Source organism: Ammospiza caudacuta, chromosome 3, assembly GCF_027887145.1.
Source record: "Ammospiza caudacuta isolate bAmmCau1 chromosome 3, bAmmCau1.pri, whole genome shotgun sequence".
Taxonomy (NCBI): domain Eukaryota; kingdom Metazoa; phylum Chordata; class Aves; order Passeriformes; family Passerellidae; genus Ammospiza; species Ammospiza caudacuta.
In genome coordinates, this window is record NC_080595.1 from 4,726,663 (window position 1) to 4,753,443 (window position 26,781).

At 45.7% G+C, this 26,781-nt stretch overlaps 4 protein-coding genes across 5 annotated transcripts; 1 reads left to right on the top strand and 3 right to left on the bottom strand.

Moving 5' to 3' along the window:
* ERLEC1 (endoplasmic reticulum lectin 1) lies at nt 1-8,680 on the bottom strand. The gene is made up of 14 exons (XM_058802702.1): nt 8,375-8,680; nt 7,655-7,759; nt 7,483-7,563; nt 6,980-7,057; nt 6,367-6,430; nt 5,254-5,294; nt 3,352-3,575; nt 2,199-2,328; nt 1,724-1,885; nt 1,380-1,439; nt 1,161-1,285; nt 652-729; nt 391-466; nt 1-251 (listed from the first exon to the last, which is right to left on the bottom strand). The coding sequence occupies exons 1-14, from the start codon at nt 8,678-8,680 to the stop codon at nt 180-182; spliced, it is 1,602 nt and encodes a 533-aa protein (XP_058658685.1). The 3' UTR covers nt 1-179.
* Nucleotides 8,509-23,557, top strand: ASB3 (ankyrin repeat and SOCS box containing 3). Its single transcript, XM_058802701.1, has 10 exons — nt 8,509-8,704; nt 16,498-16,708; nt 16,996-17,157; nt 17,935-18,047; nt 18,433-18,568; nt 18,754-18,931; nt 20,224-20,421; nt 21,281-21,526; nt 22,266-22,399; nt 22,968-23,557. The coding sequence occupies exons 2-10, from the start codon at nt 16,504-16,506 to the stop codon at nt 23,213-23,215; spliced, it is 1,620 nt and encodes a 539-aa protein (XP_058658684.1). The 5' UTR covers nt 8,509-8,704; nt 16,498-16,503; the 3' UTR covers nt 23,216-23,557.
* Nucleotides 9,800-15,291, bottom strand: CHAC2 (ChaC glutathione specific gamma-glutamylcyclotransferase 2). 2 transcript variants are annotated; one of them, XM_058802704.1, is made up of 4 exons: nt 15,081-15,185; nt 13,196-13,231; nt 12,820-12,874; nt 9,800-11,696 (listed from the first exon to the last, which is right to left on the bottom strand). In XM_058802704.1, the coding sequence occupies exons 2-4, from the start codon at nt 13,201-13,203 to the stop codon at nt 11,313-11,315; spliced, it is 447 nt and encodes a 148-aa protein (XP_058658687.1). In that variant the 5' UTR covers nt 13,204-13,231; nt 15,081-15,185; the 3' UTR covers nt 9,800-11,312. The 2 variants fall into 2 exon arrangements, with proteins under 2 accessions (XP_058658687.1, XP_058658686.1); XM_058802703.1 differs by lacking the exon at nt 12,820-12,874 and having other exon boundaries at nt 15,081-15,291.
* MALL (mal, T cell differentiation protein like) lies at nt 23,350-26,116 on the bottom strand. Its single transcript, XM_058802705.1, has 4 exons — nt 25,953-26,116; nt 24,711-24,878; nt 24,374-24,502; nt 23,350-24,039 (listed from the first exon to the last, which is right to left on the bottom strand). The coding sequence occupies exons 1-4, from the start codon at nt 26,052-26,054 to the stop codon at nt 23,977-23,979; spliced, it is 462 nt and encodes a 153-aa protein (XP_058658688.1). The 5' UTR covers nt 26,055-26,116; the 3' UTR covers nt 23,350-23,976.
* Nucleotides 26,117-26,781: the final 665 nt, after the last annotated feature.

Genomic DNA, 26,781 nt, shown 5'->3' on the forward strand with positions numbered 1-26,781 from the left:
TGCAAGACAAGGTTTTAATCATTAAAAGTTTATCAATAAGCTCTTATATACACATAGTTATACACAAAGTGGTTCACGAGTCCCTCAGCTTGGAGAGCTGTGCTGGTGAGGCCTTTGTCAGCTCACAGACACTGTTCCCATGGGAATGCCAGGATTTGGCCCTGGGGGCTTTGCTGTCCTCAGCTGGGCACTGAGAGGAGCCCATATTCATCTGCTGTGTCCAGGATTTTACAGATGACTGGAGATTCCACCTGGAACAGAGAGACCAAACATGAACTCAGGCCTGCAGGAATCTTGGGAACAGTCACTGGGAGAAAGGGGCCACCTTAAACATACTCCTGGAGATGTGCTCTACTGCCAGCCCTGACCTCAGGGCGTGTCTGTACCTACCCCAAGGATGTATTGGCAAGAGTGAGGCTCCAGCATGTAAATGGTCACAGCGTGAGGGGAGTCTGATTCTTTACATCTGAAAACAGAGGGGAAATTGGGGGGTTGGTAGGCAATAAACACACAGTAACATGTATTTCACTGCTGTCTGCAACATTTTATTAACAGCTAAGGCCATCTCAGCCTTGTGACAACAGCAGCAGCTTTCCCCCCTGACCCAGGAAACAGACACAAAACATCACCTTGTAATAAAAGTTCACTTACTTCAATTTCACAGTCACCTGCCTTGGCTTGTCTGTCAAGTCACAAACATCTCCATTTCCATAGAAATGAGACACCATCCTGCCACAAAAGATCAGAATGGAAGAGTTTGGGAAGTATCAAACACAATTTTTAAGCAGTCAGTTCAGTGGTGCGATCCAGCACCTCATCATTGGTTAAATATTTAATATACTAATAAAAAGCAACAAGTATAATGTACTACACTATGTATTATTATACTGTATATTATCCTACTGTTCTATATAGCTATCATATTATTATATAGCAATAGGTTGTATTGCAGTTACTGCAGAGGGAAAGAGTTGTTCAGTGTTGAAAGATTTTCCTCTGTGCCACATCCGAAGGGCAGAATTCCTCATTTGTGATGCTGACTGGGGGGTAAAGCTGAACATGCTGCTCTTGGCAGTTTATTTTACCTGCTGATAACCCAAATTTCACAGGGCTGGGCCCTGTGTCCCAGGTGTGACAGCAGGGCAGGGCCTGGTTGGTACCTGACTGTCTGGGTGCCATCCTCTCGCAGGTAGAAGGTCCTGGCCGCGTTCTTCCTCGACCACTCTATGTGCTCCTCCTTGCTCCACGTGCCCACCACCACGGAGGTCTTGCCACTTTCCTTATCCTAAAACAGGAAAAGCTGAGCACTACACCATGTCCAGATGATTATATTTTCTTAACAGGAACTTTAAGGAACGAACAGAACTCTCTGAACACACCTCGTGGTACTGGTGGACGTATTTGCCGTAGCAGAATTCGTATTTCCACCAGCCAACGCCCTGGGGAGAGGAACAACCTCAGTGTTAGAAAGAACCAAACAGAACCCCTAAAACTAACAGAACACGCCAAAACAAACCCATCCTTTTCCCCCAGACCCTAAACCAGCTGTTTCAGCTGTAAAACTCAGTATTTGTTGGTTAACAAAAATCCTTCATGGCTAATTCTGTTAGCTACTTTCATTTCACTGTCTGCTCAAATAAACTGAATTTCAACAGAAAAATTAAAGATAAAAACTAAACAAGTACACAAATTAGAATGTACTCCACACGGTTTTGCTGCTCACCCCATGGAAGCAGTAGGAGCCACTGAGGAATTCCTTGATGAGCTGCTCATCGGTCAGTTTGGAGATGTGGGTTGTCCCCACCGTTAGCAGCTGGTGGCTCCCCACAGCCACAGGCTTGTGGATGGAAGAGAATTTCTCTTCCTTTGTTGAAGGCATTTCTTCCTGCAATTAAAGGATACAATTAAGTCCCCTACAAAGCCTTACAACTTACATGAAATTACTGAACACTGAATCAGGCTGGCTGTTTTGGGCAATTTTAGCTGAAAGAAAGAAAATTCCACTCAAAATCTTCACACATTTGTGAACTGTAGGCTACAAAGTCTACAAAAATTTAAATCAGTAGCCCACACTTGCTTTGTTTTCCTTCCAAGTAGGGTGAGTTACAGATGGTTTCAACAAGCTTAAAGACCAATGAAAGACTGACATCATCTTACAAAATGTCCTAAAGATGGAAAGTAAATGAAACAAATCCTACCTCCTTAACCCTCCTAAAAGGCATCTTCAGCATTTCCTGCTGTTTCTCCAGCTGCTCCAGGTTGTGGGGTTTAAGTGGGGATCCTGGCAGGGACTGGCAGAAGATGTCATTCACAGGGGAAGCCCTGAACCTGCCCAGCAAGGTAAGAACGTGTCACTGTCACACCTTCCAGTACAGGAATCAGTGCTTTGAGCTTCTGGATCTGCTGCTGCCCAGGTGGTGCAGGTGCATCCCTGGATGAGATGCCAGGTGTACAGGGAAAGCCCAGGGGCTGAGGCACTGCTCAGGGCTGCTTTGGGAACACACAACAGGAAAAAAGGTGCACTGAACTTGGAATTTGGGTGGTGATCCCTGTGATGTCACTGGGCAGCATTCCCAGGCTGCCACCTCCACCTTTCCTTTTTTACCAATGATGATCCTGTGTTTATTTTCAGTGTTTCCTGCTGGTGGCCAGGAACCCTTTGGAAGGAGGCAGCAGCTTCAGATTTTACCCTTATCAAGCAACAGAACAATTTCCCTGTGCACTTTCTATGCTTTTTTCCTACTGCTACAGAGGCTTAAGAGACTCACACATTAAACAGATAAAAGTGCCCCTGATAAGTGCAGCAGAATGACCAAACCCATCCACATGAGAAAATTTACAGTGGACACCAAACATTAAAAATGTTTTTAGCACTTAGTAACTCCAACTGCCATGTGTTTACAAAATGCAGGATTTTGCCTTCAGCCCTTGTGGCCTGTTTCAGATCCCTGATTAAATACTCACTTGTCCCAACATCTATGTAAATCCAGGAATCCTGTCCATTATCCCCCCTTGTCTGTATAGCACATTCCCTTTGCAGTTCTCTTTACATCCCTTGGAAGGTCTAAAGACCCTCAGATACGTGGTACAGTTCAGGGAAGGGGAGGAAACAAGAAGCCTACACTTCATTTTTGGAAAATAACACTGAAATTGTGAATTCTCCATAAGGAAATGGCTTCTAGAGAGCTCCTCATGTTGGGAGGAGCTAAAGTCAAGGTTGTGGTTGGAGAAGATACTTTTTGGTTTTATAGACTTTTAAAGCATACACACATGGCATCTACAGTCTTCAAATACCACAAAGATGACCCCTCAAGAAATCCCAAACTAGGAGGAGACAAAGGTGCCCTGTACCTGTACTTGGGGTGGTTGCAGAGCAGCGGGGTCAGGATCACCACCTCGTACTCACAGGTGGTGACCTCTGCCACGGACAGGATCTCGTGCTTGGCCTCGGGGTGGCAGATGTACATCACTGTGCTGGACCTGGGCAGGTTCTGCCTCAGGCTGCAGGGAGTGCCATTGCCCAGCTCCACGGGGTAGTAGGGAGTCATCTGCCCCTCGATGTTCTTTGTGGGGATCTGGGTGAGGGAAAGGAACAGGTCATAACCACAGAAGAGCTCCTGAGACCCCTCTGAAACAAAAAATGTTATTCCTGTGTGCAGAGCCAGCATTACCAGGTTAAAATCAGAGCCTGTGTGGCTGCTCAGTGTTTCTGCAACATCCAAACTGTCCTGGTGCTCACCCCCAAACTGGATCTGCCAGGCTCATCACCTGCAGCACCAGGCCCTAAAGAATCCAAAGAAACCCTGCAAAGTCACCCTGGCACCTGCACTACACCCCTCAGCATTCCCAGCCCAGGCTGCTCCTTATTCAGAGGATCCCACAGCACCAGTGGCTGTGGCTAACAAATATTTGGTGTATACAATGTAAATCCCATTTTTTCACACCTTCCAGTCTGCTCCCTTCAGGTTTGCCCCTTTGTGTTTCATGCAGCTCCCCCTTTAAGACATCAATTCCCTAAAGTGGTAAATCTCTATCCTGGAATTAGCTGGAGTTCCTGCCTTCCCAAAGTGCCCAAACCCACAAACTGACTCTTTTTTTACCCAGGTTGCTTGAGCTGCTGAAGGTTTTCAGTGCTGAACAGGCAGGGGTGTGTGCTAAAAGACAGAGGTATTTCCTGGGGTCAGGACACTCCAGGGATCCAGGACCTTCCTGCCCCTCACCCGCTCTGGCTTCCAAGCCACGTCACCCTGTCCCAGGCCACTGACTCCTCCCACAAACTGCTGCACCACCAGTGAAGACATTCACGAGATTAAGGAACCTACATGCCCTTCCCTGATAAGAGATTCCAGGAAATCCTGACACGGCAAGTGCATCATAAATACTGCCCAAGAAAAAGGCAATAAAAGACTTCATTTCTTCTGAAGCTGAAGGAAAAAAGCTGCACTGCAAAACACTTGGTTTGCTTGGCTTTACAGGAGGCACAGCTGCCACTGCCACCAGAACAGGCCCCGTTCTGCCCCCACATGACTTTCAAAATGCTCCTCAGGCCTGGGTACTGCTGAGAACCCTACACAACCCTGGGCTATTCCAAAGGCCAAGGACACAAAAATTTCATTTCAGCATGAAAATCAAGGGGAACTGGCAGCAAGGTCCAACCTGCCCTCACTAATTCCAAACTCCAGCGTGCTTCAGGTACTCCCATTGCTCTGCTATAGAACCAGCTGCTCAAGAGTTGAGTTTTGGGGCCTGAACAAGTGGGGAAGTCCTCTAAGGGGATGAGAAGCACAGACTACGGCTCAGCAAGTCAACTCCATCTCTTAGGGATTCTGTGCTGTAGAGCTTTGATAAGTGTAAGTAATTTAAGCAGCAAGATGAAATAAATTTTCTGAGCTAGGACTGATTATTAAAAGCAAGAGAAGTGCAGCTCAGGAACAGTTCCACTTCTTGATATTCATTTTGTGAGGGGAATAATTACATCATCTTATCATTAGATTGGATATTAGGAAGAAATTCCTCCCTGTGAAGGTGGGGAGGCCCTGGCACAGGTGTCCCAGAGAAGCTGTGGCTGCCCCATCCCTGGAAGTGTCCAAGGCCAGGCTGGATGAGGGATAGGGAAAGTGTCCCTGCCCATAGCAGGTGGCACTGGATACCTTAGAGGTCCCCTCCAACACAAGCCATTCTGAGATTCTATGATCATATATAAATTGCCTCCACTGTTGATGGCAGAAGTTAAAACAGATGTTTTTCACTTGCCTCTTTTGCACCGTCTTTGGAATTTTCCTTCTCTTCTTGATCTAGGGAATAATTAAGAATGAGGTAAGTTTGTACACTTGGAAAAAAAAAAAAAGGAATTTCAGAGAGAAGCTTTTCTGGTTTGTGTATTTGCTGGTGCTTTATACACTGCTAAGAGCCACTTGCAGGTGCAAAAGAGGAAAGAAAGGAAATAACCAGTGATCTGAGGCCCACAGCAAACTACACGTCAGCTCATCACAAAACCACCTGGAGCTGGCAGGACAGGCCAAATCCAGCCCTGACAGCAAGGCAGGGCCGCAGAACACGTCACTGCAGCTGTTTGGGAAGGGTGGGAATTGGACAGGAAACAGGCAGGTGCTTTGGAAGGGGCAGGAGCTGCCAGACAGGAAGCAGGGAAAGGACACAGAACAAAATCTGCCACCCAAGCAGCAAGGGCAGAGGGACAACAGCCTGACAGCCTCAGCTATGGTCACCTGAGGTCCCATCAGGCTTCAACATCCAGCCCCACAAAATGGGTGACTCAAATCAAACATTCTGTGCAGCAGCAGCAGAATGAGGCCCCCCTGCACAGAGGCTGCACCCAGAAAAGCCAAACAAGGCACATTCTGGAGCCCTGGTTCTTTCCAGGACTAAGATCCCTCACTCAGGGCTGCAGCCAGAGATCCAGAAGTGGGATGAACAGCACTAAATCCCCCCCCAGGAAACTGCACCATTCCAGTTCATCACTTCTAGGAAAACAATGGTGTCTGCCTTTCACACACTGGCCTAGAATGAAACAAACACCCCAGCCTAGGTGATATTTGTCTATTCTATTTCTGTTCAATTCTGTTCTGTTCTATTCTGTTCAATCCTGAATTAACACTTAGTCTGTGGATTTGGAAGACTTCTTTCAACTAATTTACAGGCAAAAAATGCTCCAAAAATCAGTTATTCTAAACTGCCCCTTGAGTTTGGGGCTCAGCAACCTCATTTCCACCCAAGTCCCACTCTAGGCACTTGAATATTTCTGAGGATTTCAGGTTCCCTAAAAAAAGGCTCTCAAACTGGTCAGACAGGAATAATTAAAACCCAAAAATTATCATTATCAGCAGAATTAAATAATCTAAAACACACCTGGTTCTGACAACGGGTTCTTCATTATCATATTCCCCAGGTAGTATTCTTGGATGTTTATTTTCTACAATCAAAACAAACATCAGTTAACACTTTCTAAGTTATTTCAAGGAATTCAATGTTGCAAACAGATAAAAGACATTATAAAAGAAAGGTCTTACGAAATCAGGCCTTGCTATGCTAAAGTGCCAAAGCTAGGCTGTCACTTCTAAGTGCAGATAGCCTGCAAGTTCCCATACAAAACAATTTTGGGAATGAGAGTTCATTAACACAACAATCTACTTCTAGGGTGAAGAACAAATGGAATCTGTAATAACTAGAGAGCTGTCTCATGAGAATCAATAAAACAGTATGTAACCTAATTAAAAACACAGAAGTTTAATAGACATGCAAAATACCATGTACTGAGCAATGAACTAAGTGTGTACTGAGAACCAGTAAGATCTGACACAGTGCCTTCTGATAATCCTATAAAAATATGTCCTGTACAGTAAAGATGCAGTTTTTCTGTATCAAGAAAATGGAATCATGGCTAAATTATTACAGAAATTCAAGTCTGCTGGAGGAGTTCAGCAGGACCGTGCCAGTGGGAAGGGGGTTGTGAGCAGCCTACCTGCCCTGTTTCCTTCTCCTCGTGGTACTGACGGATGTGCTTCCCATGGCACACCTCGTAAGTCCAGTAGGATTCAATCTGAGACATAAAATACATTTTAAAAATTATCTTTAGATGTATTTACACACCACAAAACCACCAAATGTTGGCTTTTGCAGCAAAATGCTAGAGCACCCTCAAAAACGAGAGCACAGCGAGTGGTCTCAGTGTTGCCCAAACAAACACACCAGAGAAGACTTCCTTGACTTTCACACAAATAAAATAAAGGAAAAAATTAATTTTTTTAAAAAAATCCATATTTTTAACTGCTACCATAGCAACCCATTTATCTGAATTCTGACATCTTCAATCACACAGAATTTTGTCAGCAATATTAAGGCATAAAGTTGTAAAGACCGTGTTTCAGACTGTATTAGTATTTAATTTACTACCCTAAAACCTTGACATGCACTGGCCTGTAACCTTTTAACTGGCATTTAATGAACAGGACAAAAGTAACATACTCTATAGGAACAGCTGCTTTGCTTAAAGAGAGGCTCCAGCAGTTCCCCCGGAGTAGGACCTTTATAGTCCTTTTCTTCTTCCTGCAACAAAAGGATATCTCATGATATTGAAACTGACAATGTAAAGACTCAGCTACAGTTTATATTTACAGAATAACTCGTCTGAACTCACCTCGTTGCCACTGGCTATCAATGGCAGGAGACACTTGTACTTCTCTTTATCCACAGTGGTCATGATGATATAATTGTCCTCCTTGTACAAGACACCGGTGGTCGGCTGAGAAAACAACCAACCCATGGATCAGCCAGGCAGGGGCTTTTTAATGCTACTCACTAGAAACACCCCTGAATTCCTGAGCGCTGCTTCAGAGTATTTCCTGGGATTTAATTACACCACAAGGCTCGAGTTTGGTGGTTCAGCTGGCTGGGAGCTGCTTGCTGCTGCCTTCGCTTTGGATCTTCTACTTCCAGCCATTCCCTGATCCCCTCCAGAGTCCAGATCCCAAATCCCTTCCAGATATCCAATCCCTTTCAGATCCCCGATCACCTCCAGATCCCTGATGCTCTCCAGATACCGATTCCTTCCAGATCTCCGATCCCTTCCAGATCCCCAACGCCTTCCAGATGCCCGATCCCCTCCAGATCCCTAAATCCCTCCATGCCCCCTCACTCCTGCTCTCCCATTTCAGACCTTCATTACAGCCCCCAGCCCCAGCCATTCCCCTCCACCCCCAGCTCTCCCCCCGCCGCTTTCGGCACAGAATCCCCCGGGATTCTCTCTCTCCCAGCTGCCAGGCTCCCTCCGGCGGCGGGCCAGCCCCACCCGAGCCCCGCTGAGCGCCGGGGCGGCTCCGAGCCCCTCTGCCGGCCCTGCGGTGAGGGGGCAGCTCACCAGGCTGAGCTCGGTGCCGGGCCAGTTCACCCTGAACGGGATGTCGTCGCTGAGCTGCGGCAGCGCCCGGCCGCCCTCGGCCACCGCGGCCACGGCCGCCAGGAGCCCGCAGAGCAGCGCCGGGGCCGGGCAGGGCGGCCGCAGCTCGCAGCCCCTCCGCGGGGCCGGGGCCGGGCTCGGCGGCCGCAGCCCGCAGCCCCTCATGCCGGCCGGCGGCTCCGCCGAGGCCGCGCCGCGCCGCCGCCACGTCGGCTTCCGGCAGCCGCGATCAACAACCGGGGCAGCGCCCGGCGCCAGCAGCGGCATCCGGGGCAGCGCTCGCCGCCGCAGGTGAGGGGCCGGGCGGGCACGGAGAGAGCCCAGGACCGGGGTGAGGGGTGGGGGAGTGATGGAAGTGAGTGATGGAAGTAAGTGAGTGAGTGAGTGAGTGATGGCAGTGAGTAGAAGTGTGAGGGAGTGAGGAATTTGAATGAGGAGTGTAAGTGAGGGAATGAGTGTGAGGGAGGAGTGTGAGGGAGGCAGGAGTGTGAATGGGGAATGAGCGAGCGAGGGGTAAAATGGGGGCAAGTAAGAGGAGTGGGGGAATGGGATGCGAGTAGTGAACTTTGGTCATCAGTGGCAGCGCTAAGGGTTAAACACAGCCAACAGGTACGAGGTTATGAGTGTAAAAGAGCACTTCAAGGGCTCCTCTGTGTGTTTCTCTATACACCCGTGTGTGTATATATATGTGTGTGGGTATCTATACACCTGAGAACCCAAACAGTCCTCACATCAGAGTAGGTTAGGCCAGTCCCATCTGATTCATGGGAAACATGGAGCAGATAAATAATTGAAGGATGTGAGAGTGAGAAATTAATTGGCCATGCTACAGAGAATGCCCTTATTGCAGAGCCTTGGAGTTATTCTGGTTGGAAAATACCTTGGAGATGATGGAGTCCAACCCTTAAGTCTGGATTTCCCTCTCCCTCCTCTCTGCATTATCTCCTGTAAATAGTCATGGATGTGCCTGTTGTTTCCCCAGACACTGTTTGAGAACAGGTTTAGCGTGGTTGTGTAGTGAAATACAGATATGAATCTGTATTTGCATAAATTAAGACTGACTTTAACCAGTCAGGAAAAAATGAAGCCTAAATGGTCTAAAATTTTTAAGGTAGCAGATCTGGGAGGCTTTTGGTAGGGACCAAAGCTGGGGGCAGAGCAGTGGCTTTAATCCCACACAGCAAGGACAAATGTATCTATTTATATTTCCCATGCTTTAATTAGTTCCTAATGTGCCACAAATTATAGCAGACCCTGTGTGTTGTTTGTCATTCTCAGCCCCAACAACAATTTTATAGTGAGGCACAATGAACACACCCCTTGATGTCCCCCCTCACACAGACACATTTTAGACATAACATTTCTGGAAATTTCCAACCCTGTTAGTCATTGTAATGCTTTTTTATTGCACTGAAGTTGTACACAGGAACGTGTATTATTGCAATGGTTTATGCATTTAAGAAGCAAAGAACCAACAAAATCTTGGAGGCAAAGACAGAGAATGTGGAGCTACACAGAATCACAGTACTTAAATAATTAGCATTTTAAAGGGAGGATCAGCCCTGATGGTTCTGAATCCCCTGCCCTCTTTTAAGGAATAAGGATAAGTCTTTGAGGAAAGAATTTTTAAATCTAAAAAGAATTTTCAAGAAAGCAGAGAATGACATTGCACACTTTTACCTTCACAAATATAAACCAGGAAGATGTAAAGGACAGAAAGGGTCAAACTTTTTAGGGGAAAACCACACTTTTTTTGCAATTACTGATGCAGAATCCAGGCTGCCAGGCTGCTACTAAACACTTACACATTCCCTGGATGGGAAAACAGGATGTTACATGGTGTTTGAAACAGGACCTTTTATATTAATATATAAAAATATACTCGGTTAAAAGTTAATAAAAATAAAGTTTTGAGGAGCAAGACAAGTCCATGTTGGGACGGACTGCATCAGGAAGCCTACCAGCCTAAACTGGGGCTTCCCAACCTTCTTGGGATGTCCAAACAATCCCTAAGGTAGCTGGAGAGAGGGTTCCTTCCTTAATTTTGTCTCTGGGAACCTCCCAGAGGGTTCCTTCTGTTGGTGAATCCTTGAAACTAAAATCTATCCTTGCAGCTGGGATCTTTGAAGAGATGGGGACAACAACAGCATCTGAAGTAACAGAGATGAAAGTTTCTCTTCTTGCTGTGTTGTGACTTCAAGTCATGCTCTTAGTTAATTTTAATGTTTTGAGGTTCTTCTTTATATTATGTTAGGATTAAAAATTAAAACGAGGCACTGACAGGTTATGGCTTGTTTGAGTCAGAGCACCCAAAGCTTTGGTTTTCAGGGCTTGACATCAGCAGCCAAGGGAAGGAATGATCTCCTTTACAATAAAATGGTTTATCCTCTGCATTTAAGGATAAATTAACATATAAAGGGTGAGATGACTAATTCAGTAGCTTAACTTTATTTCAGAGGAGTTGAATGTTGATATAAATGTTCTACTACACAATTTAGGCCAACCACTTAAAATTCCTGCACTGTGGTCTGGGATCAGAACAAACTATCACTTAAATCTAAGGAACTTGTCTCTGCATGCTGATTTTGACCTCAAAAATATTCTAAAGATGTATTTTAAACCTGAAATAATAATGAAACATAAAGAGAAGTTTAGGTGGTTGTCTTGAGGTGTAGTTTTGGACGAAAAGCTGAGATACCAATTTGAACTTAGAAGATTTTTGTTGCTCTCCTTTCTTGAGAAAGAATGGAAGAATGATTTTGGCAGTTTCAAGTAACCAACTCCTATTCTGAACGCAGCATTAATTAAGATATGCAGCACTAATTAGGCCAGCACAATGCAGAGGAGCATTCCTCCCGGGGGGTCAGAACACCAGAACCAGGCGTGTTACGAGGTCACTTCACAGACAGTTGAGATTTTGGTGCTTGCTCAGGAGCTCCTTGACCAGTGTCTCTAAGGAGAAGAGGTGCTCGTCCACGTCCTCGGGCACGAGGTTCCTGATGGAGTTGGCCAGCTCGAACAGGTACTCGGTGTTCCGGCCGCTGGGCCCGGCGGCGCCGAGGATCTGGCGCGCGATGTCCTCGAGCGGCGCGGGGCCCAGGTAGTTGGGGTTGTCGCGGGTGCCGATGTAGAGCAGCACGTCAAAGGGCTGCACCGACGCGTCCTTGGGGTAGAAGATCACCGTGGTGGTCCTGTAGCCGCCCTTCTCCCGGAAATCCAGGTAGGCCTTCACCTCTCCTTCCTTCCCGGCTGGCAGCCGGTAGGCGACGCCCCACACGCAGCCCTGCCCGAGGAAACGCGGTCAAAGGGATGCTCGGGAATTGCCGCGTTTAGGCAAAGCTTTCAGGAAACCCATTTCCTGCCTGTCACAGACATCTTTTATGAAAAATCCTTTCTTTAGGTTTATCCTCTGCAATGGTTTATCCTCTGCATTTAAGGTTTGCCTAACAGAGCAATTTCTTGTTTTGTTAGTATCTGGAGTAGTAGACAGCTTCGGTAGAGGCCACTAAGGAGCTGGCAAAAAGGACACATCTGGCAAAAAGGACACATCCTTTCTTTAGGATTTTTCCTCTTGAGAAGCTGAGAGGCTTCAGGAACAAAATGTAAACATTGATTATCTGCTGCTGTGGAATGCAACAAGTAGATTTTTGATTGGCCTATGTTAGTTGTTTTTAATTAAGAGCCAATCACAGCTTAGCTAGCTTGGACAGAGAGTCCGAGCCACAAACTTTTGTTATCATTCTTTTTTATTCTGTTCTTAGCTAGCTTTCTGAAAAAAAACTTCTATTCTTTTAGAATAGTTTTAATGTAATATATATCATAAAATAATTAATCAAGCCTTCTGAGACATAGAATCACATCCTCATCGCTTCCCTCAACCTGAGACCCCTGTAAACACAGTCACACCTGCCCTTCTGCTGCTTTTTGCAGTGTTTGTAAGAGTCCCAAAGTATTCAGTCCCTGCTTTATTCAGGCAATTATCAGTGATCATCCTCTTTCTGCTATTTTGGGGTTGTTCTTTATATTAGGATTAAAAATTAAAACGAGGCACTGACGGGTTATGGCTTGTTTGAGTCAGAGCGCCCAGAGCTTTGGTTTTCAGGGCCTGACATCAGCAGCCAAGGGAAGGAATGATTTCCTTTACAATAAAATGGTTTATCCTCTGCATTTAAGGTTTTCCTAACAGAGCAACATCTTGTTTTGTTAATATTTGGAGTAATAAATAGCCTTGGTACAGGCCACTGAGGAACTGGCAAAAAGGACCCAGTTTCTCCCTGACCTCATAAAAATTATGTCTGAAAATGGCAAATTTAAATAATGCTGAATTTGAAGGAATTTTGATCAGGTTCCTTGTGTTTAGTGATAGTTTGGTAGGGACCTGAGGGTCACCTGCACCTGTTACACACCTGAACTGGTGTGGTGTGCTGAGATACCTTCACAATGTGGTCAAACCTTGTGGAGCTGAAATTAAAGCAATTACATTTATCATTCAATGCTGATATCAAATCATGTATGTTTAATATATCTTTCTATCAAATTCTGCATCTCACAACTGGATAGCCAAAGTGACTATTCCAGAATATACTTTAAAATATCCCTGTGGCAATAACAGATGCAAACTCCTTCCAGTTTATATTATTTGAAACAGTCAAGAGCCAGTGGTGTAATTCTGGGAAACACTGAGAGAACTTTTCTATTAAGATAAGACAGTTATCTGCTTGTAGAAAAGCAAAAATTAATGAGTGGAAATGCAACAGGACATTCTATGCAACAGTACTGTACCTCAGCATCTTCAACCAGGGTCACAACTCTTCCAGGCTAAAATTTAAAAGACGAAATCATCATTCAGTCAGAGGCTTTTGCCCTAAATCATGAGCAAAACCAAACCAAAACGAGAAAAAACCAAGGAACAGGAATGAAATGCTCAGAGAATTAATCCAGCACAATTCCAGTAAGGTCCAGATCCAGTGTAAGTATTTTTGGGGAGTAGCTTTGGATGTGTATTAAATAAAATAAACATGTTAAATTCTGGGTTGGACAGTGCCTGTCCAACACAAAAATAAAGGCAGTCAGAAATTGGGAGGGTTTGAATGTCCTTGCTTTACATGTGCTGTCCAGACTCAATTCCACTGCAACTTAAAAGTGACAATTAATTAACAATACAATAACAGTGCTAATTAAGAGTTTCATTAATGTAAAACTATCCTCAAGGAGCCCTTGGAGCCTCACTGGATGGAGGGAGGATACCTTCCAAATGGCTTGTTTTCCCCAGGAAGTCAATTCTTGTAGGAAAAAGTAAGAATCCAGTTTGTCAACACTGGAAATAAAATAGTTGAAGTTTGTTGTATAAAACTTTAAAACATAAAACCCTATGTTGAACTACATCTGCAGTTTAAAATTGCTGCTTTTGGCATTAAATTAGTTCTCTCCCAGCGTGAGCAATTTATTCCTGATCTGACTGATAAAATAAGGCAATAAAGCTACATGAACACTAAATGACTCCTATTTCCTGAGCAGAAATGAGTCTGTTCCCATGATACACCAAAGATAACTTCAGTGTTCCTTTTGGATTGTTTTTTCCATAGTCATTGATAGTTCTCTGACTTGTGCACTCGCAATGGATCACGAAGATTTTTGTGAATTACGGATTAAAGAGACATTCTGTGGTGGATGGAAATCAACTTTCTTGTCCTTGCTAGGAATGTCTGTAACTGTAGCCTAAATTCATTAAATTTCATTTAAATCTGATTTGATTTAATATGAAGGACAGTACTGAGGTGAACTTCATGTTCAGGTGGGCTGTGTGAAGGAAGAAGGATCTGTTTGCCTAAGGAAGGGCAAGATATTTACTTAATTGCTTGCAGAGTCCTTGTCTTGCCTGGAACTACCCAAAACAAACATTAACAAACAAATTACTAAACACTTATTGATCAGAGGAATTAAGTACTGTTTGTACTACTGGGAATAATCCTCTGAAAATATTTTTAAAACGCAGCTAACAAGTAATTTGCTGTATATTTGTAAGAGCTGTTTTTTCCCTTGTTGCTGTTCTTTACTGTGTGTCAGTGGTGGCTCAAGCTGTGTTCTTTGAGCTCTGTGCAAGTTATTTTATGGTGTTTGATATTCTAATGTGTTGTTTCATCTGGAACCTTCCAAGAAACAAGATGTGTTTTTTAAAATAATCCTGATGCTTTTTCTCTCTTAAAGTCGCTTCAGGTTTTACAGTGGAGTTACCTGGGTGCAAGGTTATACCTTATCCCCGTGGTTTAAAAAAACATGACATTGGGAATTTTAGTTTCTTCTTCTCACTGTTTTTTTTTTTTTTTCTCCTTTTCCAAACAGTGAAGAATTTTAGTACTTCAAGTATTTCCTAATGCATGAATTTTCACCTGAGAGTAAGATAAGTCAAAACACAGTGGGGGGTTACTTGGATCAATAATTCTGGCTTGTCCTATTCCCCGTGGGCAGTCTGACACCCGCCCCTCACCGAGGGTATTTAACGCCCTGAATGACAAATGCGGCATTTCGGAGCCCTGTTTAAAGCGGGTTGTGTTTGTTGGTGGTGTGTTTGCTGTCCGAGTGTTTTTGTGCAGCCCTTGCGGGCGGCTCCGGCCGCGGGGCAGGGCCCGAAGCCGGGCCCGACGCGCTCCCCCCGGCCCCGGCTCACCTTGCCCGGCACCCCGCGGTGGTCGGTGCTGCCCTGCCAGAAGCGCCGGCTGTAGCCGCGGATGCTCCCCACCAGCTTCTCCTGGTAGGGGAAATCCACCTTCCAGATGAGGGAGCCGTAGCCGAACACCCACATGGCGGCCCGGCCCGGCGGGGCCTGCGCAGAGCCGCGGGGCGGCCCCGGCCGGAGGCGGCGGCCCCGAGCGCCGGCGGGGCGGCCCCGATGTGGAGCCTGGCGGGGCCGGCGGTGTGGCGGCTCTGAGGGAGCCGGTCCTGGGCCTGGACAGCCTCCCCCAAGGCCACAAACGATCGTGTCCCCCAAAACCTCCCAGCGACCACGTCCCAAACCCACAAACGACCTCCCCCGAGCACCTGCCTTGCCGCCCAGTCCTGCCAACAACCGCATCCCCCCCAAGCAATCACCTCGCCCCAAAACCCCGACCACCTCTGCCTTCAAACCCCACAAAGAACCACTCCTTAACCCCACAAAAAACATCTCTCCTCCAACTCAGCCTCCCCTTAAATCCCCAAACACCTTCCAAACAACCACCTCCCTTCACACCTCAACCACCTCCTCTCAAAACCCACAAACGACCTTCCCCAGCCCACCCTGTGATAAATTTGGTTTCATTTCTCACAACCCCTGGTGTGAAAAATACGTATTTTATGATTGGCTTTTCGCAAATATTAAAATTAATATTATATGTGTTGTGTTAGAAAGTAATGCTGTATTAATTCTTTTAAGTAGTGTGTTAAATCTAGTTTTAGGTTATAACAAAATATTAAAATAGAAGCTATGCTATGTAGGATACTTTTTTTTTTTAAAGAAAGGACTCGCCCTGAGATAGCAGCCACAGGACACCTAAATCTTTCAGAGAAAGAGAATTTATTGCTCCATTATCAGGAGAACCTAACTTCTTCCTGCCTGCTCAGGCTTGAAGGTGCCATTTAGGATTCAGAGGAAAACGGTGAGGATGACCAGACAGAATCTTGTGTTTGAATGGAATTTATGCATCATGTATGAATATGCAATAGGTTATTAAGGGTTAATCCTCTGTTAACGTGTGTCCTTTTTCAGGCTTATGCTGCCCAGAAAAAGATACCTGGACATCCATAGCTCTTTGTTTCTATTGTCTCATATTGTCCTAATTCAAATTGTCCAAATTATTATTACTCTAATTGTATTACTATTTTTATAACCATTTTATTACTATTAAACTTATAAAAAAATTAAAAACAAGTGATTGGCATTTTTCACACCAGGCAATTACCTCTCCCTAAGCTCCTCAAACCACCATCTCCCTACAAACCAAACCAAATCCTCTGTAAAACTAACAACCAAAAAATCCCCCAGATCTATATTGTACCAACACACATCTCTCTTTTTTTTTCCCCCCCCTCTTTTCCTCCTGCTGCAGAGTTCCATGCCAGGGATGGATTTCACAGAAGCCTATTCAGACAGGTGCTCGGCTGTGGGCCTTGCAGCCAGAGAAGGAAACGTTGAGATTCTGAGGGAATTGATAAATCGGGGATACAGCGTCGACGTTCCGGATAACAGGAGGTGGCTGCCCATCCACGAAGCGGCAGCGCACAATTCCAGTGAGTGCCTGAAGCTCCTCATTGATAGAGGTAAGGAAAACCTAATGGGAAACGCTGTGGTTTTGTGCTAAATTACCCTATCACAGAAAATACAAGTTACATAGATTTACCCTATTTTGTTTGGGGATTTTTCTGTGTAGTTTCCCAACTGCGCTAAGTAGAAATTGACATATTGCAGTTCATGGGTCATACTTGAGGCGATAACAGCATATTCATGGATCACATATCTCAAATAACTTTGTTATTTTCTTAAAATGATTGTATTTTATAATTCACTGCCAAATATCCCTTTTTCCCCTCGTTATGCTCCTCTGCAGCTCCAGCTGATGACTACATCCACTCGAGGACGTTTGAAGGGATGTGTGCTCTGCACCTCTCTGCCCGTCACGGCTCTGTGGAGTGTCTCCGGATTCTTCTGGAAGCTGGGGCTGACCTGGACAATGTCACCACCGAATCTGCCACCACCCCACTCTTCCTAGGTGACACAAGCTTTCCTCAAGCAGCAGAGCTTGAACTCACCAGTTAAAACTCAAGTTTCTCTGAGTTTAAACTCACTGGACTTTCTTACTTGCCTGCCATGTTGCATCTTTTGTAGCCCTAAATAACCAGGCTTTAGATTCAGAGGTGTGGAAATAACCTTTTGTTCATGGGTAAATCTGCTTCAGACAGTGTTTTAAAACAAATTATAAAAGCAAATTACAAATTATAAAAGCAAATGTATTTTCTGCATCAAGCGCAGAAAAACTTCAGGAGGTTCAGGATTACATCTCTATGAGCCTCTTTCAAAGCCTTTTTGATTTTTATAATTCCTTCCTAATTCTTATGTAAAAAATAAGAATTATTATTTTATTATTATTATTGACATTCCTAGTTTAGCAATTAAGGTCCATTATTTGAGCATTTTTTTCTATGACTTATGTTTGACTTAATTGAATGCTTCTAAATCATCTGATTAAATACATTTATTGGTTTACTTGCCTCTCTGCCCAGACATCATGTATGCCATTTACCTTTGATTCCAAGTCTTTTCCAAGTTTGGGGGAATTTTGGCATAATTTCCATTCCCCAACACTGTTTTGGGGATCTAAATATAAAAGGCAAACCAGTATATAATGGGCAAGTTTAAAGGAATTATGGTTGTTGTTTCAGGAAGTTGGCAGTGAGACCTTTTGAGCTTTTAAATACAAATACTTAAATTATTTCTTTTTCAAAATTTTCAATAATATTTTTTTCTTTTTATTACTGTTCTATGGAAGCTGTTGAAAATAAACATACAGAGGTTGTCAAGTTCCTTCTCCAACATGGAGCAAATATTGAAGGGTCTCATTCTTGGTCTGGATGGAATTCTTTGCACCAAGCTTCCTTTCAGGTAACCTGTGAGAACATCATGTAATTTTTGTGTAACTGGTATGTTCTGGGGGATAAATACTTATTTAATAATTATTGGATTTTTGTCAGATAATTTTTCCTATCCTACCCTAGCACTTATAAGCTTGTTCTTAAAAATATGTTGGCTTAATAGTTCTAACACATACAAATTACTTTATCATGTAAATGAGCAAAAGTGATCAATTTGAACTTGCCTAATTTCTTTTACCATAAATTTTTAAGTGTATCTTTAGGATATTGAATATATTGAATATATATTGAATATATTGTGGGTTTTATTATTTCTATCTGGAGCATGTGGGGAAAAACGGGTAGTGTGATTTACTTGTTTTCCTGCTGGTTGAGAATAAAAACCTTGATTCCAGGGCTCCACTGAGATAATGGAAATGCTCCTGGAGAAAGGGGCCAGCACGGACTGTCGTGATGACTTTGGAATCACCCCTCTGTTTGTGGCTGCTCAGTATGGCCAGCTGCAGAGTCTGCGCCTGCTGCTGTCCCACGGTAACCACATCCTCCATTTCCCTGGCCACGCTCCCAGCAACTCCCACTGAGTGCAGTTGGAGCTCTCATCATTTCAAATGTTAGAGGTTTTATTTCCTTATTGCTGAGGAGAACTTGCTGAATTGGAAGCCACCCTGTGAAGGATAATGACTGATGGAGATGACTTTGGTTTTGTCTCGTGTCAGGTGCGGACGTCAACTGCCAGGCCAAGGACAGGGCCACTCCCCTGCTGATTGCTGCTCAGGAGGGACACCTGGACTGTGTGAAGCTGCTGCTGGCTGCAGGGGCAGACCCAAACCTCTACTGCAACAGTGATAACTGGCAGCTACCCATCCATGCAGCAGCTGAGATGGGCCATGCAAAGTAGGTGGTTGCAGAGGCATTCAGACAGAAGGTCCTGGTCACACAAATCTGATCCCCAAAGGAGGAAGTTCAACCCTAAAAGGGAGGAAAATTGAGTGTTCAAACTGATCAGTAGTTTAGAAGTTCTGATTATTTTTGTATTTTAAATGTCTCTTAGTAGTTTCTTCCGCACTGACAGGGAGTAGGTTTAGATGACATATTAAGGAAAAATGCTTCCCTGTGGGGGTGGTGAGACCCTGGCACAGGTTTGCCAGAGAACCTGTGGCTGTGGCATCCCTGGAAGTGTTCCAGGCCAGGATGCATGGGGCTTGGAGCAACCTGGGATAGGGAAGTGTCCAGGTAGGGGGTAGAACTAGATCACCTTGAAGATCCCTTCCAACCCCAACCATTCTATGATTTATGATTTTTAATTCAGCATCTAACCTGGATTTGATCCATAGCCTGATGAATTTAGAGGGTTTTCTACAGTGCTGAACCAGATACCAATTCACTCCATGGCCATTTTACTTTCCATTTTAAAATGCAAATAAACATGTTATACATTATACACGACTTGAACAGCTGCTAATTAGAATTCTATATTAAGTAGCAGAAGTAATTATATGCAAATATTGAATTAGCTGGACCAGCCAGAAAAATCAAAGCCACAAAAACAGTTTCTTTAATCTTTCCAGAGATGCATTTGCAGCTTTGCCCAATTTCAGATATACAAGTCAGCTCCACAGCAGCGAGCCAAGAGTGGAAGGAAGTTTTGGGAGTAGACCATTGGGGAGAAGGATCTCTCAGGAACTCCATGATTCACACATGGACAGCACTTAAGTACATAAATGATGATACATCACTGGCAACTCTTATGCAGCACCAGTAGGTGCCAGCAGCACAGGAACTGGTGTTTGTCACTAATGTGATGTGGCCTGGGGTGTGAGCTGTAAACTGAATGATTTTTCTGTTTCATAGAACTAAGAATTCATTTAATTTGCAATTCACATTTACAGTTTGCTTCCAAACTTCCTTGGAGTTGGGATTTAATGTGCAGTGGTGTTCTGTTGCTGTAAAAAGAGTTGCTGAGTAATAGGAAGTAGCTGTCCCTGGTTTGGTTTAAAATACTTCTTTCTAGCCCAAATCCATCCCAAAGCACATTTGCCAGGCGTCTATGTATGGAATTATAAAGCTGCAAATTCAAGAATGAAAAAAACATTATTTTCTTCCAAAGCTGCAATGAAAAAATGGCTGTGTGTTTAAGATTAATCATTGCAATGAGATCAGAAAGCAGTGGTTCTAAACACCTGCAGGATACTGGAGCTGCTGATTCCAGTCACTGACCGTGTGTGTGACAAGGGCGAGGGCAAAGTGAGCCCGGTGTACTCGGCGCTGTACGGCGGGGACGGCGAGTGCCTGGAGATGCTGCTCAGGCAGGGCTTCAGCCCAGATGCTCAGGAGTGCCCAGACTTTGGCTGCAGGTCCCCCATGTGCATGGTTTTCCAAAAGCAGTAAGCAAACCTCTTCTGTTTTGGAGTTATTCGTAATCATATTTGCGTTAATTAACTTATTTTAAACGTGTCGTTTCCCACTTTCTTCTCTCAACTGCTGTCTATCTGATATTTTTCCAGAATTCCAGTGTGTTCCCCCTTTGCAGACACTCCTCATTATTCCCATTTCCTTGGGAATATTAATGTGAAGGCCTGGAGTGTGACTCACGTGCTGCACTAAGGAAAACATCTTCCAAATCGGCTTTTGAATCCTCTCAGATTTTAACAGATTATTTCTTTGTACATGGATTTTATTTATTTATAGTAAATAAATATTTATTATAATATTTATAATAAATAAATATCTATATTTTTATAGTTATAATTAATTATATAAAATATTTATATTATTTATAATTTATTTATTTTATAAATAAATTATAAAATTTAAATTAACGAGGTTTGTTAGTAATGAATTTAGTTTGTTAGTAGGCTGCCATTTAAATTAACAAGGTTTGTTAGTAGTGAATTTAGTTTGTGGCCTGCTCCTAGGAAGCTGCCTTTAAAAATCCTTGGACACCATTTTTCCCTTTCTGTCCTGATGCTGCTTTATAATAAATAATTTAGGAAGGGATGCAGAGCAGGTGATTGCTCTGAACGAGGCAGGTAACACATGTCACCACTTCTGTGGAGTAACGTGCCCTCTAATCCCTAAAAGGCAACACCAGTCACAGTCTCAGTCCTTATCCTATTGGGGATAATGGTAAAAGGATTTTAATAAAAACATTTTGAAACGTTTTATTGCTGACAGATATAACAAGTGGTGGGTGCTTTCTGAGGCAAAGCTCATGGGATGCCCTGTTCCTTCTCCTGCTCACAGGTATTATCTGTTTGTTGATGTCCTGCTGAAATATGGCATCACCCTGCGTGGCATCAACTTGGCTCACTGCCTGTGCCATAAGAAATTTGCTCTGTTCCGGCGCTTCCTGAGGTCTGGCTGTTCCCTGCCCTCAGAGGAGGAGTTAACAGACTTCATCCTCTACAGCAGCATGGTGCAGAAGGAATACAAGGAATGGCTGCCCTGCCTGCTCCTGGCTGGCTTCAACCCCGTGAATTTCATGTGCAGGTTCTGGTAGAGCAGGGAGCCTGGTCTTTCTTAACTCAAACATCCCATGCTAATGTGCAAAGCTGCTACAGGATGGCCCTTGATAATCTGTTGCCACCATCAGGAACGGGAGTGGTTGTGGAAAGTCTGAAATAAATCATTCACACGTCACGTCTGGAGGCAGTAAAACAATTTTCTTTAGGAAGAAAGCCAGACTGGAAATTGTCTTTCTCTAGAATAGCAATAAAGCATCACTTCCCAAGTTTATATCTAACATCTCTACTTAACCCCCAAATTTAGCTGCAAATTGTGTGTGTGAGACTTTAATACAGCCATGGTAAGAAGAAATTTCAATGGGAGAAATAGGTCAGGAGGGATGTGAAACAAATGGGAAATGAAGCTGGGCCAAGGCTGGGAGGAGAGGAAACGGATGCAGTTTGAGACTGTTTTGTTTAACTCAATGTAGCAAAAATTCCAGTCAGAATTTTTTATTATTATTATTATTATTGAAGTTTTTCTACATATAAACAACAGCTTGGTGATGTTTGATATTTAATTGGGCACTACAGGCTTAACTTAGAGTTGTGAAATATTTGTATTTTCTGCAGGCTGTAGTAAACACATTACAAGCTTGCTACTCAATGACTGAATGAATGTCACTGTCCTTGTGTATTACATGTGATGCTTTTTGGTCTTTTATTCTGTAATCTACAAATACTTTAAAAAGGTATTTAAAAGTAAAGAAGTCTTTGTTACACAGGATTTTCTCCATGAGTGAGGATGTCCTTAATTTTGTCCTGGAGTTCACGAATTGGAGCAGACTTCCTCCAATTGTGGAGCAACACCTTTCCCAATACAAGGAGAAGTTCACTTGGACTTCCAAGAGCCATTTTGGTAAGGACTACAGGCAGGAAAATAATGTTTCCATGTGTCCAGCTTCCAGGCTGCAGATGGGGACATTTAGGAGAAGATGACAATAGGACTTAGTTATGTTTTATTTTTCTAATTTGATTTGTATTTACAATGAAGCATCTGTCCTTTTTTGTAAGCATTGGACAGTAACTAAATACAAACCATAAAAATCAAACATAATCAAAATGTGACCAGCCAAAAAGATTCAATTGGTTGTGCAGGAATTTTTCATAGTTCAGCCTTCAGAAAAGCAGGTCTTGCGTTATGTGACTGAGAAACTGCACTTAGGTGTCTTTTTTAATGATTCCTTTCAAAGGAAATTATTCTTTAAAAGAGTCTGTAATAATTTTTAAGTTGTCCAAGTGATAATGTCATTTAATAATATTTCCTTTAGAATGCTTGATGCTAATGAGGATGTTTTTGGAGTCAAAAAAATGGGAGTTATTTGGGGAAATGCAGGTTAAATTCTCTCTTTATTTCCTTTTTTAGTAGTAAATATATTGGTGTAGTAAGAGCTGCTGTGTGTTTGACTGGGGATTCCATTTTCCAGCCTTCCTTCCTCCCCTGTCCCACCTGTGCCGCCTGGAGATCCGGTCCCTGCTGGGCAGCGAGCGCCTGCGCTTGGAGCGCGTGATCCGGGAGCTGCCGCTGCCAGCCTGCCTCCAGGACTACCTGCTCTACCTGGATGTGCTGCGAGCCCACAGCGTCCCAGAGCTGCAGGACTGCCTGGAGCAGGGGCAGGAGGGAGCTCCTTGCAGTCACTCCCAGGCAAAGGACACGGAGGAGGGACAGCAGTAACACCAGCGCTCCGTGACGGCGGTGCCGGTGCCTGGACTCCACGGCCACAGGTTTTGTAATGGGAATCAGGAGACACGGGAGGAGAGCTGCTGTAAATGTCTCTTCTCCTCCCGTGTAATCATTCTTTTCACGCTGTAGTTTTGTACTACATCTAGAAATTTCCTATGGGTTCTATGATTTGCTTGTTTACAATCTGTTGTAGCTTTGTAAGTGAACATTTTCTGTTTCTTTTCTAACTCTTGGGAAGTAAAATGAGCTTTTTCAGTGAACACAGCTTACAGAGTAGTCAAAATCTGCCCATTGACACTTTATTCCAAATACAGCATTTACCAAATGAAACCATCTGAAAGTCAAGGAACACAATCTTGTATCATTGTTAAGAACTTGTGTTGGGGAGGGATGGAGCTGAACCGGAGAAAGGTAAATTACATAAGAAAGGAGGTTGTTTGCTGAAGGAACAGTGTTTTGTTTTTTTTTCCTCTTCCCATGGTTGTCAATATTTGGCAGAATGTTGGTATTGGAGGCTTGGGGCCTGCACCCAGTCCCTCCCCTCACAAGTCCCTCCCCCAGGCAAGGCAGGAAATGTCCCACAGGCACACCAAGGTGTGCCAGCAAAATCCCTCCTGTGATGAAGTGCAAAAGGACTTGCTGTTTCTGAGGCCTGGTGACAAGGCTGGAGCAGGGACACCTTGGGATGACAGCAAGGTCTCTCACACTGGGAAAGCCCTCGTCCTGTCAAGGTCAATCTGGTGCTGCCAGGATCACTGGTAGTAGATGCTGAAGGCGTGGAGGATGTACAGGAAGGTCGTGAGGAAGGCGAAGAACTGCACGAGAGGAAGAAGAGGAAGGGTCAGCTGGCAGAGTCAAACCCCATCTCTTCCCAGTGCTCTCAGCATGGGGAAGCCTCCCAGCACAGAGCTCCCTCCAGCCTCAAAGGAGAGGCAAAGCCTCAGCTTTTCCCATCATCCAGCCACATCAGGCTGTCTGTGAACTGGTGGACTCTAAGAAGACAACGCCAGCTGCACGACCCACAGAGCTGAGGAGCTGAAACTCTGCCCTGTTGGCACTTGGGGTGGCTCTGCTGTGGCTTTAGCAGGTGCTGCTGCCCTTGCAGGGGTGAGTGTGTGTCCTGCAGCCCGGCAGGTGCTCTGGACTCACCGATGCAGCGCTGTTGAGTTGGTAGTTGAGGGGCGCGTTGACGCCGAACTCAGAGTTGATGGTGGCGTTGGCCTGCAGGACCGCGGCGCTCATGTACAGAATGGCCGTGGTGCCGTGGTACAAACTGTCCTGCAAAACGAGACACCTGTGAGTGCCCCAAAGGGGGACAGGTGCCTGGAGAGGCCTGGGACCAAACCAAGCAGTGGTTTCACTGCACAGCTCCCCTGGACTTTCCAGTCAAGGCAAAAGGAAGAAAGGGTTGGTGGGTCACCAGCCATGGTGATCCTGCACCCACGTTGCTGCTGCCAACATCTGCCCGTGTTCCATCCCTTCTTACCAGCACTTTCCAGTTCTCGCTGTTCCTGTGGAAGCCGAGGAGGTAGCTTAAGAGGAGCAGCAGGGAGATGAGGCAGGAGGTGAGGGACACGTACATCACCCATCCCTGCAGCAGCGGCAAGGAGACAGAGGTAGCAGCAACGAGGATCCACACCCAGGTCCCGCAGACCTGCCGGGTACAAACAGGCGCCGCTGATGAGTGTGGGATGAGGAAAAGCTCTTTTCCTCCCCAGTTCCCTCCTCCCTCCCTCCTGAGCCAGCTGCAGCAGCCAGCGGAACCCCTGCATCTTTCCCAGAGCATCCCAGTGCTAAGGGAAGCAAGGAAGCAAGTTGGCATCGGTTCCCCTGAAAACTCAGGGGAAATGAGTGTTCACACGAAAGGGAAGGGTTTGCTGCCGCCTTGCACACAAGGAAATGTCTCACCCCGAGGGATTTGGTGGAGAAGCCAGAAAATGTGCTTTTATCTGGGAAAAGTGAGCGGCTGCCTCAACCCAGCCCTGCCCGCTCGTTAATCTCCAGGGCTTGGAATCAGAGCACAAGGAAGTCTCCTCTCAGCTCCACGCACCAGCCTGGAGCGAGTTGCTCGCTCTGGATCCACCCAAAATATTTACTGAGCACAAAAAGCCCACAAGGTCATCGGGATGAGCCCATGCCACCCTGTGCCATCCCAGCTGCTGTGGGTGAGACCCCTGGAATTGCAGCAGGGAGCTGAGCCCATCACCACGGCCAGGGATCGTGGCTGTGGAGCACAGGGTGTGGGTTGCCAGCCCCGTGCACCATGACAAAGTACATCAGGTGCTATCTTGGCCGGTCCCACTGGATGCCCTCTGGACCCAGAAGCAATTGAAAGAATCATGGAATGTCATCACACATTACCAGACGCCCAATTGCCTTCAACCCCTGGAACGACTTGATACAGAGAGCAAAATTGCCTTGATTTTCCAGCCATTTCTACAGAGAGCTGCTTCACGATAACGAGAGCTGCCAGTCTGCCCTGGATGAGCCAGCAGCTCTTCAGCCTCTCCCAGCCCCACGGCAGCCGGTGACCCTCACGCAGGCTGTGATGGAGCCGAGCGTGCCTTGTCCTCAAGCTGTTCCTAAAATCCCCTTCAGGAATACTTTGTGCATTCAGCATAAGCTCAAAGCCAAACTGTCACTCCCCAGTCAGGATGCCTTCAGGATGTCTTCGGGGGATTTTAGCCCGGAGCGGGCTCCGTGAGGCAGCGCGGCGAGGCATACTCACGATCTCGGGCAGGATGAAGGCGTAGGGGATGGTTTTGAAGACGGCGGGTCCGGAGGGCAGGGCGGGCTGCGCGGAGGCTGCGGAGGGACCCACCGAGGCCATCTCTGCCCCGCCGACAGCGCTCCGCTCCGCTCGGCTCCGCCGGCGCTCGCCTGCCCCGCGCCGCTCCCGTGCGGGATTTAAGGGACACGCCCGCGGGACGTAAGCGCAGGAACCGGCCCGGGCTGGCACCGCGCCGCTGCCCCGGGCCCGGCCCGCCGAGCCCTGGCACCGCCCGAGGCCGCGCCGCTTGGTGCATCCCCCGGCCAGCCGCGATGGGACACGCGGGACCCCACCCCGCCGGGCGCCAGGGCAAGGTCATTAACTAGAGAGGGAAGGAAAAAACTTCCTACACCTTGCCGGCACAGAAATGTTTCCTGCGAACAGTTCTCTTGGCACGCTTCCAATCCTGAAATATTTTAGCTTCCACTGTTGTTGCCTCCTCCCCTTTCTGTTCAGGTTTCTGCTCCGCGGTCACGTCAGACACCTCCACACCCTCCAGGCACATCCAGCTTTCAGAAACTGGCAGGTAAATTTTACAAACACGCCAGGAGGGTTTGGCAATGTGCTCCCGAGTGCCCAGTAAGGTGTGAAGGGGAGCTGCAGGAATTTCTGCCTCCCGGCAAATGCAGTTTGGATTCGGGAAGGGCTTGCTGTCCCATCCAGTGCACTCTGCCTGGCCCCAGAACTCCCAGATAAGGGGTGGGATGAAAGGCTGGGGGTGGCACTTCTGCCTGGTGGCCCAGAGAGGACAGACTGACCCCATTAACCAGGGCAATGGGCTACAGCA